Below are 22,665 nucleotides of genomic sequence, written 5' to 3' on the forward strand. Positions count from 1 at the left end.
CGCCCTCGACCCAGTGCACAGCATAAATTTGGTTTTGATCGGAGACCAAAAATTTTTTTCAAAAAATCTCAATTTTTCCATGCATATGCATGGAAAATCTGAAAAATTTTCAATCTATCCGATTTCCACCAAAATTGGAGTGTTTACTGAATCGATTACGTAGATTACGACTATGTAAACAGAATTTTGCTGAAAAGATTAGTTTTGAAGTTATGGTCGATGGAAAATCGGAAATTTTGGACCTTCGCAAAAAAAATCATAAAAACTAAACTGTTCGCGGTATATGAATGAAATTTGATTTTTCCTATTCGCAAAGAACCAATCTATCGTGAAAAAATAAGCTCATCTACAGTGCCTTTCTTTTGGCTGCTACAGCTTTTCAAATTGATCTATTTTTTGAAATTGATTTTTTTTACAAGGAACTGATCCTAGGAAAAATCTAATTGCATATTCGTAATCCAAGACCTCGATTCAGCTGAAAAAATGACCCGGGTTGCTATAGCTAAAAAAATAAATTTTTGTTCGCACTTGAAATCATTTCGTTTTTTGCTGATGTTATTACCGAAAAAAATTTATTCTTTCAGCTATATCGGGTCCTTTTACTACTAATTGGAGGTCATAGATCACCCTATTTAATGAATATTTGAACGTTTTGTAAAATAGAAGTATTCTTCATATTTTCTCGTATAATGAGCCGCAACTGCAACTCTTTTTGAAAGATCCACGGATGACAGATGTGTGGTATCACAGATTTAGCTAGTTATTCTGAAGGTAATTTTGTTTTTCCAGGGGTGGCACAGTTATGTAAATTTTAAATAGCTCTATCTTTATATCAGGACCGAATCGGAAAAAATGGTATGGAAAAAAAGTGTTCCTTTTGACCGCAAGAGTCTACTGTTGAAATATTCGTACGAGTCAAAGACTCACCCTGTATAACATCAAGTTTTTTCACTACAAAACCCGAGTAATATTCTTCAGTTGAGTTCATTTAGTCGAGATATCAAATTCGTTCGTTAAAAAAAGAATGTTCATGAAATCTACTGATGAAAGAAACATCACAGCTTTTCTAAAATATAAACTTCATCAGATGTGAATATGGAGCTGCACTCAGCACAAATATTATGGCATAAATAACCTAAATTTATCTCGTACCATTTGGCAAAAATACGAGGATATATTGATATCTAGTTAGCATAGACCAATTCCATGCATAAAAAAATATGGCGTTATCATAACAACGAACAGTAACTCATTAGAAGTCTCAGTGTGAAGTTTGAGGTCAAAAAAGTAAACCAGAGTTACGCAATAAATCAAAAGAAAGAAGATGTCAGCCGAAATTGTGGAAATCGAAAAATTGGAGTATCGAGCCATCATCAAGTACCTGTATTTAAAAGGGTTAAGAGGTAAGCAGATTTACGAGGATATGCTTAATACCCTTGGTGATCAATGTCCTTCGTATGCGACCGTGAAAAATTGGACTGCCAGCTTCAAAAGAGGTGGAATTTCCATTGAAGATGATGACCGATCGGGAAGGCCAGTTTCTGTGTCGGTCCCCGAAAATATCAATGCAGTTCATGACATGATTTTATCAGACCGTCGAACTGGACTAAAACGAATATCTGAAGCACTGAATATTTCATACGAACACGTTCATCATAAAGTTCATGTCAATTTGGACATGAGAAAAACTGCTGCACAATGCCCAAATGTTTGAATGTTGACCAAAAGCGTGCAAGGGTAGAAGCATCGCGTTCGATCTGTGCTCGATTTGAAAACGATGTAGACCTCTTAAACCGAATTGTTACTATGGATGAGACTTGGGTACATTTCTACGATCCAGAAACAAAGCAACAATCGATGGTAATAAAAGCTGTAGAGGTCTGGCTTGCAGAGCAAGAAGAAACATTTTTTTTGAAAGGTCTAGAGACGTTGCAGGTTCGCTGTAATAAATGTATCCAATTAAGAGGAGAATATGTTAAGTCCCAAAATATTTTGACATTGAAATTTTGTTTGGTTCTATAGTAGGCTAAGAATTTTTCAATATATCCTCGTATGTCTTCATTCTAAGTATTCTAATTGAATGAAAAATTAATGGAAACAACAGTTCCGAAGGAATTGTCGTTCCAATAATGTGAGTTAGTCATGAACTGTCATAGGAAGTCCCAGAGAAGTCGAAAAATTCAAGTGCAACTGTAGACCGGTTTCGAGATCATTTTCCCCCGTCAGTACAGTATAGCACTTGAATTTTTCGACTTCTCTGGGACTTCCTATGACAGTTCATGACTAACTCACATTATTGGAACGACAATTCCTTCGGAACTGTTGTTTCCATTAATTTTACATTCTTCCGATGCGCCTCGTTAGGCGCTTGAACTGGAGTGCTGTACACTGTACAGTACTCCTTTTTGTATTGAATTCTAATTGAAGGTGACGAACCAAAAGACAAACCCCAACTACGATGACCATGATAAATGCTCTCGGCCGACGCCACATGATTTGTACCCGCCCTGTCAAGCTGTCATTTAACGCCACCAAAGACAACAGTTCCCCAAACTTGTTGCGCAACCAGCGCATTGTCCCTAAACCGACCCGAACAATACCCATCGATTTCTCCTTCAGTTACCCCGGTCGATACGCGTATGCAAATGCCACTCACCTAGCGAAGATGCTGCCATCCTCATTGTCACCGGTATCTCGCCGCAGGGGAGAGGTTCCTCCGCGGCCAACTTTCTTTTTCTGGGCCTGCCTTTCTGTTGCTGTGGAGACGATCCCGGATAATATCCCGGCGATTCCCTCCCCCTGAACATCAGCTCGAGCGGGTCGTTGCCGTCGCAGAAATCCAGCAGCGAGTAATGAGGCCTTTGAGGAGAGAAAAAACGCGAGATCAAACAATGGCTTTGTCTTCTTCTGCGAAAAGGGGTGGGTGGGGATTAGGGGATTTGTCGCGTAGATGGATGGGGGTTTTTTCGTGTTTTTAGATGTTTTAGGGTTCCCTGGGAAGGGAGGAGATGTTCTGGGAGGGCTCTCACGAAAAATAACATTATCAAAAAGGAAACTTTCGATCAATTCATCGAATGGTGGAAAACAGGAGATCTATATTTACCTGCAGTATATCAGTCCATCTCTCATCCCAAAATGATCTCCCTTGGCCAGTGGGATACCGCAGGATGCACAGGAGAAACAATGTAGATGGTACACAAGATCCCTGGCCCTCATCACCAATTCGTTTGCCGCTATACCCGTTTGACACCTGCCGCATTTCGTCACCGCAAACATTCTGAAATAGAAAAAATTTTCACGTTTAATTCGGTAGATTTGACACCATAAATAAGGGATAAATAGTAGGGGGAGTCCGGTAGACTAGCTCAGGTAGGAGACTTGAACCACCTCAAATATTTCAATTCAAATTTCGCGCTACCGGTATCGTAAATAGCTTGAGACATAATCGTAACAAGGCACAACTAGTGGCGGCTCCATTTTGACCGCCATCAGAAGTTCGGGAGTGAGAGGGTTGAACGTGATTTTGTTGTTAGGAAGTAAGAAATTGAATAATTTTTGTTTGTTACACTGTCTGAAAAGTTCAATAGATGCGTGGTGTTATTTAGTTTTATCGCTTTCAGTGAATAATATTGTTTTACAAACGATGAGCCTTTTCAATAATAGTTGTGAAAGTTTCAAGGAAACATCTGTTGAATAAACTAAAAGGGTGTGCGGGAAACTTGACCCATACTATGGTCGGGCGATAAATCAGTGGTCCAAGTTTCCCGCACTAAGCTTAGATAATAGTTTGCCTCAAAAAAAGAGAATTGAATAATAGAAATAAATAAACAAAAAATATACAAAGGTTCAAAAACATAAAAAACATCTCGTAAATAAGTGAGAGTGTTTCTGAAATTGAAAATATGTATTTCATACGCTGATACATCTGATGATGAAAACCTTGACATAGACAATCATTGGTCATTGGAAATTGTTTCCTTTCAATGTTTTTCCTGATAAACAAACTTATGGTCAAGTATCTCTCGCTCCCTGTACAACTCTCAGATGGGTTAGGGAAACATGAGCCAATTTTCGGTGCTTAAAAAAAGAATTGCTGTACTCAAAATGTTCATCTCACCATCACTCTACTATTATCTATCGTTTCCTATTTGGGCATGATATCTCCACGCAGAAAATGAGTTGCTATACCATTTACAGATACAACTTAAGAGTGAAAAGAGTCTCCCAGACTCCCAATACACTCCTGGACAAAAGAACCGGACAAACAAAATGTTCACCGAAAAACTTTTTGAGGTGTCCAACGATTTTGATCATTTTGTTGTCTATTTGTAGCCTATTTCATCTACTTCATCTCAGTTATGTCAAGTCTGCAGAAATTTCAATTGAAATTGATGGTATACAGGGTAGAACTGATAGTAGTGATTGCAATTTCTGAATACGCTGTGGAAGAAGTTAGTGACTCAATGGTGACATTAAGAACAATGACTACTTTTTGACCAAGGACCACGGTTATCCTGTTGAGTAGCAATGTTATGATTAATGTTTATGTAATGTATCTTGTCAGTTATAGGTGACAGGATTTAGCAAGTGATTTTCTCTTTATAATGCGGTCAGAAGAAGTTGCGCAAGTAGTTTACATGTGGCGATTTTTGTAGCAGATTGTCTATATGAGATGAACATCCATTGATTAGACTGGCCTCCACGTAGACCTGATCTAAACCTAATTGAGCATATGTGGGACATGTATGGAGGCTCATTCGCAACCGTCAACCAGAACAGCTCTTCCTGAAGAATGGGAAAACGTTCCACGACAGGCCAATTGTATTGGAAACTTACCCCGCCGCTTGGAAGCAGTGATAAGAGCACGTGGAGGCTATACACAATATTAGAATAAAAGAATGTGTTTATTTTTCACAATTTCATCTTTATATTCTTAACGTGTTATCGTTAATGTTATAAACTGCATAGTTTCTTTTGAATAATCGTGTTTCTTATCAGGAAAGAGCTATTGACGTGAATTGAAAAGAAAAATGTTAAGAGAAAATCAGGCTTCAAAAACACATTCAAAGACCCATCGTAGCATCACTGATTACGTCCACAGGATGTTCAGAAATTCAGAGGAAATTTCATTTCTACCCTGTATACCATCAAATTCAATAAAAATTCTTGCAGACTCGACATCAGGTGATAAACTAGATGAAACAGGCTACAAATAGACAACAAAATTATCAAAATCGATGCACACAGTAAAAAGTTATTCTAAAATGAATTCGGTGAACATTTTGTGAACAGGAGTGTATAACGTCCGTGGCGATTCTCTGTCTATCCTTTCCCTTTTCTCGAGACCAAGAGACAAATGCAAAATTCATGACCAGCATTCTCTTATCAGAAGCCGCATTATAAATAATGAATATTCAAAGTTAACATAGCGAAATGAGCAATTAAAGGTACTCCCCATTAGCCGATTCAATATCACATATAATAACAAAATGTACTTCTTCAATATTATAATCGTGAAGGAGACAGGTGAATCCATCACGATTCCTATACAGCCTGCTCTTCTAACGATACACATTCGTCAAGATTGTTGCATCTGCTTGGTCCCATCCGCGCTTCAGAAAAATATCGGAGCGGTTTTTTATTGAATAATGCATATTTTCAGTTTCCGAGAAACGGGCATTCCATGTTCTTAATGGGCCGCATTTGTCATGTCAAACACACACAAGGTGTCACCCAGTCTATGTCAAACAGGTGATGAATAATGATGTTGATAATACAGTTTTTATATATTGCTGCAACTCTGAATTGCTTCATCATTCAATGTATCAATGAAACTAAATAGCAATGATATTTTTAGTTCCATACTTTATCCCCACCCTGTACTGATTTGGGCAACACTGTATGTGTAAACCGATTGATATCTGACACCTTGGGCTGTGTGAAAATGCCAAACAACCAATAGACACCTGTACTAATTGATGTTTAATTTCTGACATTTCGGAGGGTGAGATATTATGTTTTGGTAACAACGTTCGATGTTATCATAACAAGTCGTTAGTAATAATGAGTTTTCACTTGTACCTACGCCGTTATTTGTGGATACCTGTCATAAACATCTTTTTAAACCCATGAAGTTCGTACAGGATTCGTGAAAAATTCATAATTCTTCGTAGGAGAAGATAAACGAAAAATACTGATTTGTTGAGATCTAAAAACATCGTACGTACGTTTCAGCATAAGAAAGTAACGGATTATGAGAATTATCACAAGATACACAGATACAGGGCGAGTCAAACATTGAGCTGATGATACTAGACATAAAAATGCATAATGAATCATCTTTCACAAAAAAACGCTCTTTTCCCATAGATAAGAATGTAGTCTTCACGTGGAAAACACTGTGTAGGTGTTCTTCTCCCTCCTGCACTAATTATCATTCGTGATATTACAGCTCTAACCGAACAGATTCGGCCACCAAGTCAAAATTCCCCAAATTTCTCATCTCAATTCATCACGCCTAGTCTGGACCAGTCGGGCACGCAACACAAGCGGGCATATTCCATTCACAAGCCATCTGAAGTATGCTGATCTACATTTTTCCGGGTTTATCCGACTGAAAATAACGATCTCGGTAAGTTTTTATTCCTTCATTAAAATACCTGCCATGTAGGGATTCCTCGGTCCAGCACAAAAAAGTTTACGATGTTTGGGATGCCTCGGATGATATTATCGGTGATATAAGTCGGTCGATGATTAGTAGAGTAGTGAGAGGAAGTGCTATCCAACTAGATTTTATGCGTATAGCTATACCGACAAATCTATGCTTATTGCTTATTGAGATTGAGCACATGCAGGCTGTAGATTGTTTTGAAGAGCGACTTTAAGATCTCTTGTGATATACACCATCGACAGACGCATTTTTGCGTTGGCTAAAGAGACAGGGTTTCAGGAAGTGCTATTTAGAATTCAGGTCCGCTCATTCAAAGAGTTATACCCTGATATTCTTGAATCCACAGTACGTCGGTCGGTAGCAAACATATTCAATGTAAGAGAATTTATATAATGTTTCATCTGAATCTAAACGACTTATATTTCAGCTGAATATTTCCACAATCAGAAAGATTGTGAATGAAGAGGATGACAAAGAATTTCCTTCTATTGGGAGACCCAAAAAAGTTATGGCATTGGAGAATTTTATGCTTGAGTGAATGAATACGAAAAGTTTACTACCGGATTTTCATTTGACTTGTCCTATACATTGTAAATGTCTTAAGGTACCAATAAATACCTAATTAGTATTATTATATCAATGTATTAAGATGAACAGCCACAAATACGCGCCAATTGTCCTGCTAATTCCTTATTCATATGAAATTTTTGTTCAAAGGTTAAGTTCATCTTGACTTAAAACTTCCTTTAATTCCTTTTACTTATATTGATGCAAGATCATTTTTGTTGAACAATTTAACATTTTTGTAATTATCTGTCAATTCCTTCGGGAGATACCCATTCCCAACCACTGCATCATATGCATTTCATCTTCGGGTTAATATTTTTAAAATATACAACTGATGTAACGTATTCAAACTTTAGCCAAAGAAGAAAACGAACATTAACTCTCCTCAAGCTAGTGCATATTATGATATTATACTGATCTCTTGTATTTTCCATGCAAAAAACATGATTTGGTATGCCTTCAATCAGTTTGTATAAACTTCAATTATGTTCGTCACATATTTTCCGAAGAGATTCGACATTGTGATAAAGTACGTAATAACAGAAACTTTTACGTAGAACGGGTAACATAGCGTTGCTTTAAAACCCAAAAATGTTTTGAGAAGCGTCATAACCCCACATTTTCGTAATATACAGAGTGAAATGTGTCAAATTTCCATGACCAACCCACTGCTAAAATAAAAGTGAATGGAGTATTGAGTGTGGAATGTGTCAAATTTCCAATGCCTGCTTGAATGGGCTATGATGAGCTTCAAGTGTACAATTGGAAATTTTTTTGTGAGTCCAACGTTCAAATAGTCATCTCTATTCATCAACTGGAACCGACCCAGAACCCAAACATCCTGTATTCACGAATTCCAAATCGCCAAACCAGATCGCGCGGTTTTTTCGTTCGAAAACGAAAAATAGGCGCCCATCTATATGCAGCTATTCGATGTGAATTAATCGGAATCTGTATTCCACTTACCAAAATCGATACTCCCTAATTAGGTGCAATAAATATATTAATCCGACCTGTCCAGACACAGAGGAGTAACGCAAAACATCCATTTCTGTCACCGGCCACGGCAAAAAAGCACGAGGGACACAGAAAGCCGATCATCCAATTAGTAGAAATTGATTTTCTTTGTTCGCCAAAATTCCACCAATTTTGGCGAAGGTCTAACCGTCCGCATTTCACGGTAATCGATGATTGGGAGATTCCAGCCCCCTTCCCTCCAGATTACTCCGAAAAAACGGACGTATCAGCATAAAAATTTGTCAGAAATTTTAACGAGGCGGTTTCTGCGATTCACGATCTGGGAATCAGAAAAGATGACAGTTGGACTGTCCAATGCTTACCCGAACGTCGAGAAGAGTAACCCAATGAACCCTTTAACATTACCACCTACATAAATTTCAGGTGCAGATAGTCATCACCACCATCGGAAAAAAATTTCAAGACTCTGATGCCTATTTCTCTTTCACCTCGTGTCGCTGAGTTCAGGCCATCAATAATCGTTTGAGAACAAGTCCTCCTGGTTATGACACATAAAGATAAGGTATTTTAATAGTGACAAACGTTATCGTTGAATCAATCAACAGCTCGCCCTTTTGTCCTGTCTTCGGCCAACGCATAAAACTAGAAGCTGAATGTTATTGAAGGTATGGCCACTGGTCACAACGTGGTAACACGAAGTGTGCGTGGATATCACAGAGATGGATCCACGTTGAAGTTCCTTCAAGATACAAATAGGGAGGTATTCTCGAAACTAAGTTCTATTGATTCATCGTCAGTGAAAAAGAAGCTACAAAATCTAAAGCCCGTTTGCAACAGCCGAGAATTCTCTAGAAAATTTACTCGAGATTTCATGCGCCGTGAATTATGTACCGTTACATACGCACTTTCGGTAGAATTCTCTGTTCAGTTGCGTACTAAATAGTCTCCGCCCTTTTCTTGCGAGAATTTTGTAGAGAATTCTCCAGAGAATTCTCGGCTGTTGCAAACGGGCTTAACAGTAGATTCTTCTGGTTGAAGCCTACTTATCAGAAGTAGATGCTTTAGAACTCTGTTAGATGGCTCTACTTTAAATTTATTTCATCGTAAATAGGATAGTATGCCATTAACAATGGAAAACGATGTCATCCAAATGGTCGCCACGGCTACGCTTGCAGCACCCTGTCTTTTTCATGAAATTTTCCATGACCAATTCGAACAATTGTGACTGTCTGTCCCCAAGAACTTCACGAATTCCATTTTTAAGGTCTTGAATCGATTGTGGAGCATTGGCATAGACCTTATCTTTCACGTATCCCCAAAGAAAAAAGTCTAAAGGTGTTAAAATACAAGATATCGGTGGCCAATTGTGATCACTGAGAAAAAACACGGTCAGGAAACTTTTCTTGCAAAATTGCGATGGTTTCGTTGCTTGTGGGGCACGTAGAGCCGTGTTGTAGAAAATTAACGTCGTCAACATCAGTATTTTCCAATTCCGGCCATAAAAAATCATAAATCATAGCTCGGTAGCGCTATCCATTCACCGTAACAGTTGCGCCAGCCTCATTTTCGAATAACTAAGGTCCAATCACACCGTCAACGCAAAATTAGCACCAAGCAGTGATATGATGAGGTTAGAGAGGCTCTTTAACAATCATTCTTGGATTTTCCGAGTCCCAAATTCGGCAATTCTGCTTATTAACGTAGCCTCCGAGGTGAAAAGGGGCTTCATCACTAAAGATGATTTTTCGATGAAAACCAAGATCATTTTGATGCATTTCGAGGACCAAATCAGCGAACATGCGACGTTGCTGATGATCAACCGGCTCAAGTTCTTGTGTTAACTGAACTTTAAAAGCCTTAAGACCTGAGTCTTTATGCAAAATACTGTGTGATGTTGTTTATGGATTGCCAAATTCCAAAGATCGACGATGAATCGACAAACTGGAGTTTTCGTCAAAACTACGAGCTACAGCAACAATATTTTCAGTTGTTCTTGAGCTACTTCGATTCTTCACATCACTAACTTGCCCCAACAGCTCAAATTTTTCTATCAGTTTCACTATTGCCGGCCGAGCAGGTGCTTTACGACGACCCAAAAGTGCTTCAGTTTTGCGAACCGTGACTGCAAAATTTTCACAATTTTTGTAGTGAATTTTAACAATTTCAGTGCGTTGTTAAAGCGTGTATCGTTCCATTTTTAGTAATGGCGTAGTTTTTACTTGTCAAATGTCAAAAAAAGACAGCTTCGAAAGTGACAGCTGCCCAAATAGCGGGGGCAATTCAAAATGAAACGTCTAAGTTCGAGTAAATCCTGAATTTCCATCTTAGGCTTCCCAACAACTAATAAATGCGATATACATTTGCAATTTGATAACATTTTTCTTGGCATAGATAAACCAACAACCGCCAATACGGCCCTGGGAGCTGAGGACATCCAAGTCCATTCTTCTAATGGCATACTGTCTCCGTATGAATTGTCAGTTGTGGGACGCTAGATTTCAAACAGTGATAAACTTTTTCCATTCTCAGGAAATGGCGTATGTCTCTTGATAAATTCATGAATCATATCTCTCCTCTTCATGTGTAGAACCTCTTCTTAATCCCGGCAAAAAATTTAATTCTCGGAAGGAAAACTGATAAATAATATGGACTGATGCGTATCCTGTTAGGAATGTCCACTAAGGACGTTCGAAAATGTTTCTGCGGAAAGCAGACCCACTTTTTCTAGCGTTATTGATTTCTGTTAGTCATTGGAAGAGATCCATCAATTAGCTGAACAAACGGGTGAGTTCATATGGCTATCTAGGAGAGATGCACAAGTAGCAGGTCGTTACATGAAAGGGCATCTTGAAAGATGATGAATTCCGAAGAGTTCTGTGAATGGTCTGAGATAGTTTTAGGATGGCTTCGATTCTAATCTGATAAATACTACTGAAAAAAAGAATTGGAGCTTTTGGACACTCCGTAGACGTTGGTTAAAATTGTTACAAGTTTCATGATTCAGTAGTCAACGGGGGCATTATCATAGTTTACGATACACTGAAGATGAAGACCATGATACCGAAGCCACAGTTATGAACATTATGAGGATGTATTGATATCTAGTTAGCCTAGACCAGTTCCATGCATAAAAAAAGTATTTCGTTAACCATAGCAACGAACAATAACTCATTATAAGTGTCAGTGTGAAGTTTGAGGTCAGAAAAGTAAACCAGAGTTACGCAATAAATTAAAAGAATGAAGATGTCCACCGAAATTGTGAAAATCGAAAAATTGGAGTATCGAGCCATCATCAAGAACCTGTATTTAAAAGGGTTAAGAAGTAAGCAGATTTACGAAGATATGCTTAGTGATCAATGTCCTTCGTATGCGACCGTAAAAAATTGGACTGCAAGCTTCAATAGAGGTGAATTTTCCATTGAAGATGGTGACCGATCGAGAAGGCCAGTTTCTGTGTCAGTCCCCGAAAATATCGATGCAGTTCATGACATGATTTTATCAGACCGTCGAATTGGGCTAAAACGGAGATCTGAAGCACTGAATAGTTCATACGAAAGCGTTCATCATATAGTTCACGTCAATTTGGATATGAGAAAAATTGTTGCAAAATGGATGCCCAAATGTTTGAATGTTGACGAAAAGCGTGCAAGGGTAGAAGCATCGCGTTCGATCTGTGCTCGATTTGAAAACGAAACCGAATTGTTACTATGGATGAGACTTGGGTACATTTCTACGATCCAGAAACAAAGCAACAATCGATGGAATGGCGACACTCTAGTTCTCCAAAACCTAAGAAGTTTCGTGTACAAAAATCTGCTGGACAAGTTCTTGCTTCAGTTTTTTGGGATTTTCATGGAGTAATCATAATTGATTTTTTGGATAAAGGTAGAACAACAATAGGAGATTACTATTGGACATTACTGACCACTCTACGGCAAACAATCAAAGAGAAAAGACGCGGAAAGCTATCCAAAAATATTTTTTTTTTGCAGAATCCCCCCTGCACACAAATCTCATGTTGCCATGCAAAAAATTCGTGATTTAGGGTTTGAATTACTAGAGCACCCCCCTTATTCACTAGATTTGGCTCCATCCGACTATCACCTCTTTCCTCAACTGAAAAAATGTTTAAAAGGTCGTAAATTTTCTTCCAACGAGGAGGTAATAAAAGCTGTGGAGGTCTGGTTTGCAGAGCAAGATGAAACATTTTTTTTAAAGGTCTAGAGACGTTCCAGGTTCGCTGTAATAAATGTATCCAATTGAGGGGAGAATATGTTGTTTGGTTCTATAGTAGGCTAAGAATTTTTCAATATATTCCTTCTGTCCCTTTAGACTCAACAAGTATCTACTCGCAACACCAAGTATTCAATTCAAGTTAATGTAACCTTATCGGACTAGAAGATGAAACTATCTTAAATTCTCTCACCTGTAGTAATCCTCTTTACAATATATATTTCCATCTCTCGCGAAACAAGTAAGTTCTGAATCTAATGGTAACTTGCACTCGCAGCACTTCAAACAACCTGCGTGCCACTGCCTGTCCACCGCCAAGAGGTAAAACCTATCGTGAATCCTGCCCCTGCATCCCGCACAACTCACGTCTGGACCAAGGCCGCCTAGGCTCGAACAGGGGGATGGTATCACCCTCTCCAGGGATTCACGTTCCTTCAGCATCTTCTCGCAGGAGATCGCAACATTGGCGAAGACGAATCTGGGTGCTGACTGAAGAGTAGTCGTCGAAGGTGGTTGTTAAGTATGGACTAACTGAAAAAAAGTTTAGATTAGAGGCGTCGTAAGTTGAAATTACGGGATTGACCGATATTATGTGTTACGGTTTATGAGATTTGCGTACGTGAGAACAGAGTCGGTTCAGAATCTAGTTGCCATTGGATGCTGTGGACACCTCGGAGTTTTTTATACAGGGTGAGTATTTGACTTGTATATATATTTCAACAGTGTTAAAAGAAACACTTTTTTTGCCATTTTTTCCGATTACGGTTGAAAAGATGCAGGCTTAGGAAAGGCCTTTTGTAATAGTTATTTATGTACCAAGAACGAAAAACTGTATATTACAGTCCAGCCTGCAAATTGACAAGCATGCAAGACAATATACCAGGTTAGTCTTTGACTCGTACAAATATTTTAACAGTAGATTCTTGAGGTCAAAAGAAACACTTTTTCCCTTACCATTTTTTTCTGAGTCGGCACTGATGATTTTTCATAATGAGCTGTGCCACCCTTGAAAAAACAAAATAACCTTCAGCTTAATCTGTGATACTACATATCTGTAGATCTTTTAAACAGAGTTGTATTACGCCAAAGTACCCAATTCTTCAAATATCATAGATACTCTTTAATTTTTGAATATCAAATCACTCGAATACGGCGCATTATACGAGAAAATATGAGGAATACTTTTATTTCACAAAACGTTTAAATATTCATTATATAGCGTCCAACATTGTTTCAAGACTTCGTTTCTTTGAATTTTTGCTATTTTTATGGTACGTAATGGTCATAATGATAAAACTGGAAGACATGGGTGGAATCTTGTGTTCGATTAAGATTCATCAAATGAATGAAAAACTATATTCCTAAATTCATTTTCATTCGATAAAACTGTTTTTGAAATAGACCTAAAAATATTTTTTTTATGGTTTTTCAAAAGCCTGTATCTTTCAAACCGAGCCGATTCGGAAAAAATGATAACGAAAAAAAGTGTTTCTTTTGACCTCAAAAATCAACCGTTAAAATATTTGTACGAGTCAAAGACTCACCCTGTATACCGATCAAACATTTACATAAAAGACGCGAAAATACCATGGTTACCATTATTTATCCAATATTTTTCCACGAGGAAAGCCAAAAAGCGATAGGTACCACAGCTACTACAATTATTAAAATTTCTTCAAATTTCCGAATTTCATGTGAAGTATCAACTTGGCAACCAGGCATTTTTCCCAAAAGTGAACTTGAAATCTTGACACAAACCGAAATTGTCCCTTCTGATGAGGCAGAAACTCATTCCAGAACGTAAATTGCCTCAATTTCATTGGGCAATTTCGATTTGTTTTGCTTAATTCCCAAAATTCATTCTGTCTAGTACAGTCAAGCCTGGAAATTGGCAAGCAGGCAAGACACTATACAGCTGTGCCACCCGTGGAAAAACAAAATAATTTTCAGATTACCTAGCAAAATATGTGACACTACAAATCTATGTATCATCAAATTACGTCAAACGTTAAAATAATCAACGTTCCACTCTGTTTCAATAGTTGGGTTATTTGAATTTTTGGTATTTTTATAGTACGTAATGGTCATAATGAGAAAACTTGAAGACGTGGGGGATATCTTGTTTTCGGAAAAGATTCAGCAAATAAATGAAAAACTATATTCCAAAATTCATTTCATTCGATAAAACCGTTTGTGAGATAGAACTGAAAACAAATTTCTTTAATGGTTTTTCAACAGCCTGTATATTTCAAACCGAGCCGATTCGGAAAAAATGGTACAAGAAAATATTGTTTCTTTTGGTCTCTAGAATCTTCTGTTAAAATATTTGAGACAAAGACTCACCCTGTATACCGATCAAACATTTACATTAAAGACGCGAAAATACCATTGTTTATTATTGATACAATATTTTTTCCACGAGGAAAGCCAAAAAGCGATAGGTACCTACGAATAGCTAGTACAATTATTACAATTTCTTCAAATTTCCGAATTTCATGTGAAGTATCAACTTGGCAACCAGGCATTTTTCCCAAAAGTAAACTAGAAATCTTGACACAAACCGAAATTGTCCCTCCTGATGAGGCAGAACGTAAATTGCTTCAAATTCGAAAGCGATAATTTTCTATGGTTCGTCCCTGCAAACCTCAAGCGCCCAGATTCTGTGCCGATGACGTTAATTGGCCCTAATAACCGTCCGACGTCGGTAAATCGTGAGGCGATCACAGGCGCCCGTACTGGCCGATCGACGGCCAGACGACCAGGAAGAAAATTCAGACAGTCACTGCAGTTAAACGTCGCTGACGTTCCGGACAGAGACGTCTGGGTTCTGTGGTCCTCCATGGACCCACGTCTCCCCGAGGCACAGAGCAGCATCATGACTAGGCGCGAATGTGACGTGAGAAAAGCGGCGAAATTACGGGGTAAGAGGTTGCCGATTGGGGTCAGAAGTCTGAGAAATACTGACCGTACGTTTGTCCACCTTTCATCCGATCTACTTTGATAACGCCGGGACTGGGACGTAAGTATGGTCCTTTTGTGTTTTCGAGGGCCGAAAACGTTCTTGTTTTCGCGCGTCACGGACCGTCAGTGACTCGGCGTTTTGGGAGTACAAGAAACGTCGATCTGAGGAACGTAGGAGAGGTGGGTATAATTGAGGGGTGTTATGTTCTTGGACGTTGTCGTGGATGGGAAAATAATAGACAATTGCTACTCCATACTTGACATCTTCGTCTGTTCGTTGGTTGGTGATGGTGGGAAAATTATACGAGAGGTTGGCCGCCTGTACTGGGTGAACTGAGACCCTCAGAAATTTTGCGTCGCAGTTGGTCATTATCATTGGAGATTCTTCATAATACACTGACTAACAATTAAAAAATTACACTCAGGAAAAGTTGGAATATTTTTGGTGCAGGTTCTTACATGTACCTCAAGTTAAGTGCAGTGTCGATCTCACACAGCCTTATGATATATGTTATGTTATATGATGGGTATTTTCAGGGGATAAATGGAAAATGTGAATCGTTGAGAAAAAATTATTTGCATTTCAATTACAGTAGTTTATGCACCGAAAAATATAATTTTGAGATCAAAAAACTTAATTGAACACCGTAAAAGAATTAATTGTTCGATATTTGTTGACCAGCTAATGGTATTAAATATCTTTTACTATAAAAATCACTCAATGTATATAAGCCTTTGACTCGTGCAAATATTTTAGCAGTAGATTGTTGAGGTAATAAGGAATACCTTTTTCCCATTCAATTTTTTCCGATTCAGCTCTAATAAATAATTAATAAAATAATGAATAATAAAAAGATATAGCCATTAAGGTTTCATAATGAATTGTGCCAACCTTAAAAAAACAAAATTACCTTCAGAGTTAGTAGCTAAATCTGCGACACTACACATCTGAGGATCTTTTAAACAGAGTTGTATTCAGCCAAAGTACCCAATTTTTTAAATTTACTTTTAAATTTTTGAACATCAAATTAACCGAAAACGGCGCATTATACGAGAAAATATGAAGAATACTTTTATTTCACAAAACGTTCAAATATTCATTAGAGAGCGCCCAACTTAGTTTCAAGAGTTGTTTTCTTTGAATTTTTAGTATTTTATGGTACGTAATGGTCATAATGAGAAAACTGGAAGACGTGGGTGATATCTTGCGTTCGAAAAAGATTCATCAAATAAATGAAAAACTCCGACAGTCATTTCATTCGACAAAACCGTTTGTGAGATAGAACTGAAAATGATTTTTTTATGGTTTTTCAGCAGCCTGTATCTTTTAAACCAAGTCGATTCGGAAAAAATTGTAAAGGAAATAAATGTTTGTCTTAACCTCAACAATCTACTGTTGAAATATTTTACGAGTCAAAGACTGACCCTGTATATTTCTTCAAATCAGTCTCTCAATTCAAAAATATGCCAAATTTTATTATAATAGGTGTAGATTATAAAAGACCAAATGTTAATTTATCCCAATGTTCATTAATGAAAAAATCCAACCCGCTTTTTAAATGAACTTCCTTCACTTTGATCGAAACCGGGATTTATAGTAGCAGCCTTATCAAAACATGTACTTAGTTAATTTTCCGATCAAGCCACGTGTAACACCACCGCCAAATCAAAATAACAATCGACAGACACTCGCATGTCACAGCTTGGCCAGTGTTCCTCCCAGATTTCTTTACAGATATTGCTCGAACTTGCACGCCACATTCTTCACATTTGACAAGGAAAACGTCCAAAATGACCCATAAAAGTACGATTAGATATTCATAGACGTATTACACATGTTTCTGGCTATATGAAGCGTCATAATTACCAGCTATTTTCCCAAACTTGAGTCGATTAAGATCCTTATCTAGCTATTAATTAAAAGTGGGCCTTAAAATTATGTTGTTTATTGTGTTATTTATAAAACTCTGTAATTATTTGGGATAAATTTTCTGTGCGTCGTCCGCAGACGCAGGTGAGGTGTATTAAACTTTTCCTAAACGTTGTTATTACAGCTTATTGATAATTTATATTTAAATTGTTGTGAGCTAGCGAAAATAATTTTTTAATCTATATAACTTTTTTTGGATAGGTGGTTACGAAGATCCGGTAATAGAGGATGTATATGAAAATTTAAAGCCGTTTAAAGTATTCCAAACAATTTACTATGTATATAATTCATAGTTTTATGCATCATTATTTTCTTAATTAAGTACTTATTCTTCTAATCTTGCCGCACAGCACGCTAGTTAATTCAGGGAAGTAATATGTGCGTAGAATAAGAAATGTCCGATTCACTGAGGCAGCTGGAACTTTTAGAATGATTGTCTGTTTGTTCAGCTTTGGTGTTTTTCAACGCTGCATAGCAGGAGTGAATATTAATTATTTCCCATATTAAATAGATTATTAGTCCCTACAAACTTGTACCTGCTGACGAAAATCTAACGAAGACTTTGATTACCAGAAGTGACAATTAAAGATAATATATACATATACCCAATAACAATAATTTTGACTATTTTCATTTAATGTCTGTGTGCATGGTTGGCTATTTTTAATACTATACTTCTCTTACTTTTTATGAAACAATAATTTCACGTACTCCTTACTCCTTCATACGAATCTGTTTCTCTTCACTGTAATTATTCTGATTTAATTATTTGTTTATTATTATTCACAATGTGATAAGTTCTCTGGAGTATGTAGGTTACAAGTTGGTGGTTTTTCCATTTGGTAGTATTGTTATTGTTCATTGTTTTTCGAATCTTTTCTTCGCTTCTAATATATATTTTTACCTTTTTTACTTTTCGTTGTGCAAGAATTATTATAAATTTTTGCCATTATTATAATTCGAATAAAATCAGATTTACTGTCATTTGAAGAAAAATTGAATTGAGATATATATTTTTTGTAAGTACATTCCATTTTCTTATTTCTTTCGTAAAAATAGTTAGCTAGTAGCGAAGAAAAATTATAACCTGAACTTTTATGTAATTAACAATTTATTTCAATTAAGAAATGCTTGGATAATTTTGGAGAACCTATCTAATAATATGTTAAGACTCCGATGATGTTAACGATTTTTCCGTGGCAGATTTTGGAGGTTCATTGTGTAAATAATAAGCCAACAACTCATTATGCATGTATGACTCACTCCTCAGGTACGGTCCTGCCCCTCGCCTAGGTACTCAGTTTACGAAGACTTTCATCAGTGGACAGCTTATACACAGCTAATTTGTTAATTGCTAATTGAAATCGTAGTGAAGGCATTCAATTTAATTAATCCGTGAATTTATTTCAATTATCTCCGGACAAGAGGAACAATTTGCACAGTCGACAAATTGCAACGCTTTTGTACGATTATCAAGATTAAGCATTTTGTAGGTATTTTTGAGGATCTTTCAGTAACAAACCATTGTGTTCTAGTTTTGGAAACCAATGTGAAACGACGGACAATTCGAAATTTGATCTATATCCATATATAGTTGCATAATTTTTCATGGGATAATAGATTTAAAAAAAAATTACCTATCTACGTACACATATAGGTAATAAAAGAAGCAAGATAAGATACGAATATACATACAATATTTTATTTCAAGCAGAGAAAATCAATGTCAGTGACAGCAATGGCAGGATTTCATACCACTTCAATAAAATAAGGAAAATTTCTATCGAACAAACTGAAGAAAATTTCTAGTTGTTGAAAAAGTAGATATGTACCTACCTAACTAGGCACATATCAAAATAAAACAAATTTTTTTTTTTGACAATTAATGTGGACTCTTTGATGTGAGAAGACATTATTCGAATAACTTATATCTACTTTATACAGGGTGAATTTGACTCGTACAAATATTTCAATAGTAGATTCTTGAAAAACCATAAAAAAATGTTATTTTTATATCTCACAGACGATTTTCTCAAATGAAGTTAATTTCGGAATATAGTTTTTCTTTTATTTGAATTTTTTGCATCTTTTTCGAACACAAGATATCACCCACGTCTTCCAGTTTTCTCATTATGACCATTAGGTACGTACCATCAAACTACCAAAAATTCAAAGAACCCAACTCTTGAAACAAAGTTGGACACTGTCTGATCAATATTTGAACGTTTTTTTTTTTAAATAAAAGTACCTATTCTTCATATATTTTCGCATAATGCGCTGTTTTCTAGTAATTTGATGTTTTCCAGGGGTGGTACAGCTCATTATGAAAACTTAAAATGGCCATATCTTTTTATCAGGGCCGAATCGGACAAAAACGGCAAAGGTGAAAATTTTTTCTTCTGACCACAAGAATCCACTGTTAAAATATTCGTACGAGTGACAGGCTCACCCTGTAGGTGAGTCCTATAAACAGATGTAGGAAAAAATTCAATAGACCTATTCAAACCAAACATTTCGAAAAAGTATTGTTTGTCAAATGAGGAAAAAATTATTGCACTTGTGAAGAGAAACTACTGGTAATGAATATACCGAGTGTAAATGAATAGTGGCGAAAGATCTTAAGGGGTGATTACTTGTCAAAAAATAGGAATCACCCCTTGCATAATATTTCTCCAAAGTCACAGATTTCAAAAATCCTACTATTGCATTTTTTCTGTTATAACTCGATGAAAATTTTTCTTTACTTGTCATTTGCCGTTTGTACTGCTAGTTTTTTCTCAAAGATTTCTACCTAACATTGAAAAATTATATAAACCCTTTTTTTAAATCTGGGATTAATGCCTATTGTGGTCCTAATGAGTAAATGGATTTAACTTTTTTCTATAATTCACAAAAAAGATCTGTTTAATACGGAATCTGTCCATCAATCAAAAGTTGCAATTGGCCTTATGCTAAAGATGTCTATGGGGGAATTAGATAATAGCATTGATTCATTGGAAAAATACAAAGCAATAAAAAACAGAAGCACCCCGAAGTTCAAAAAATTAAAATAAAAATAACGAAGAATTCAAAATGAAAAATATAGGTATAGAATCAGAGTTCAGATATGAATGAATATAATATCATAAACGATAAACGATGTTTTTTGGTTATTGACAGCAGATTCACAGATAAGATCTTCTGAATCCGGATCAGTTAACCCAACATTTTTCGGTCAATTGAGATAACGATCGGTATTTAGCCTCTTTATCAATGGACAAGAGGACCATTACGCCCGAACAAACGTCAACCAAAACCATTCATAGGACCAATTGTCAAATCGCACCTTTTCTAAATCTCGAGTGATCTTATCTTCCAAACCCGAACCAATACTTCCTACTTAAACGTCAAAATCCTCACAAAAGACGGCAGAAAAAAGAAAACAAGTAAGAAGGCGCGGATTCAAAAACAACACCTTTCATGCTACATCTCTAAACACGTCATTACCTGCACACGAAAACTCTCGCACTTAATCCTGATGCCCGCTCCTTTGACAATCGTCAATGCCGTTCACACAGTCCGGCAACTTCCACACCACCTAGCACGCACAAAAAAATTGCGGGTTTCAAAACCACAACAAATCCAGCCGGTCCACAAAACCGCCGCTAAGCCCAAAACGTTCTTCTACCGTCGGTTCGTCAGACATCTGACGTTCCGCGGTGTCACGCACAGGGATGCTGTGCAGGCCGCGCCCACGTAAGGATAGAACGTCTATGCCCCGCCCCTTTGATGCCCTACATGCCTCCGCGGCCAATGAGGCGTAGCGATTTTGATGCCTATCCCCACCACGCCACATGTGCTATCACTCGAGGCATACCTCTCCTATGGTGTCTTTTGTTGTCGATATTTGTCGGGGCATTGTCGATTCGGTTTGTTTGTTGAGTTAGGAGGTGATGGAAGAAGCGTCGCTTTGTAGATTTGTTGCCAGTCTATAAATCAAGGGTTACCTGCTGGTGTGAATCCAGTATAGGGATCTAGATGGTGTGTTTGAAGTCATACGCCAACTAGATATATGTTGACGATTGTCTGGGGCATCATAGATATAGATGCCTGTCTGAATTTTAACCTGAACTAATATAATGAAGATTGAAATCTTGTCTAATAGATATAGAGACATAATTTCTCAGTGTATTAAATTATGATAAAAATATATACAGGGCGAGTCTTTAACTAATACAAATATATTGACAGTATATTCTTGAGGTAGAAAAAAAAAACACAGAGTTAAGTTTTCATGATGAGCTATGCTACCCCTGGAGAAACAAAATTCCCTTCAGAATAACTAGCTTAATCTATGACACTTAACACCTGTGGATTTTTAAACAGAGTTGCATTCAGCCGGAGGACCCAATTTTCCGAATATCACAGAATGTTTTATTTTTGAACATCAAATTACTCGAAAACGGCGCATTATACGAAAAAATATTAAGAACACTTTTATTTCACAAAACGTTCAAATATTTATTAGATAGTGTCCAGCTTAGTTTCAAGGATTTGGTTCTATGAATTTTTGGTATTTTCAAGGTACGTTATGGTTATAATGAGAAAACAGGAAGACGTGGGTGATATCTTGTGTTCGAAAAAGATTCATCAAATTAATGAGAAATTTATTTCGTATTTCAATATGTACATTCGTTGAAACCGTTTGTGAAACAGAACTAAAAATACAATTTTTTATGGTTTTTCAAGAGCCTGTATCTTTTAAACCGAGCCGAGTCGGACAAAATGGTAAGGGAAAAAAATGTTTCTTGTGACCTCAAGAATCAACTGTTAAAATAATAGGGAATACTCCCTCTGCCGAAAATGACGTATTTTTTATGGAATATCTTCGAAACGTCACATTTTGAAATAACCATTTCAACCGTTTCCCAAAAAAAAAACTTTAAGCTCTTAAAAATGAAAAATAAAGATGGGTATTTAAAGTTTAAAGCGTTTTGTGAGAATTGTACAATCTGGCAACATCGACTGAAATATGCCTCGATAATAAAGGACAACAAATGCATTATCTTGATGAGTTAGACAAAGATGGCTGTCTATGAAGTCTGCGACGAACGAGGAAGGTCGTAAAATTTAATGGGGTTTTTATGGCCGATTGCAGTTGAAGCTCGCCAGTGAGTACGCGCCTGTAGATCAACAGCTGTTATTTTATAAACAAGCTGATCGGACATTGTTTTTTTCACTGTCTTGTATGCGCTGTTGCCAAATCGTAAACTCCGCACAAAGCGATTTAAATTTTAAAACCCCATATTTGAATTGTTTCCGCGGTGAATTTGAAAAAATCATGAAT

The 22,665-nt window shown here is 36.9% G+C and overlaps 1 protein-coding gene across 1 annotated transcript in view; it reads right to left on the bottom strand.

The window, feature by feature from the left end:
• The window catches only part of LOC123314897 (LIM/homeobox protein Lhx9-like), a 31,866-nt gene extending 10,829 nt beyond the window's left edge, over positions 1-21,037 (bottom strand). The window contains exons 1-4 of the mRNA XM_044900308.1: positions 20,826-21,037; positions 12,642-12,979; positions 3,104-3,277; positions 2,657-2,859 (exon numbers count right to left, since the gene is read on the bottom strand). Of these exons, the coding sequence (XP_044756243.1) occupies positions 2,657-2,859; positions 3,104-3,277; positions 12,642-12,889 (625 nt within the window). The 5' untranslated portion in view covers positions 12,890-12,979; positions 20,826-21,037. The remainder of the gene's footprint in view (positions 1-2,656; positions 2,860-3,103; positions 3,278-12,641; positions 12,980-20,825) is intronic.
• Between the last annotated feature and the right edge of the window lie 1,628 nt (positions 21,038-22,665).

This window comes from Coccinella septempunctata, chromosome 1, assembly GCF_907165205.1.
Source record: "Coccinella septempunctata chromosome 1, icCocSept1.1, whole genome shotgun sequence".
NCBI lineage: Eukaryota > Metazoa > Arthropoda > Insecta > Coleoptera > Coccinellidae > Coccinella > Coccinella septempunctata.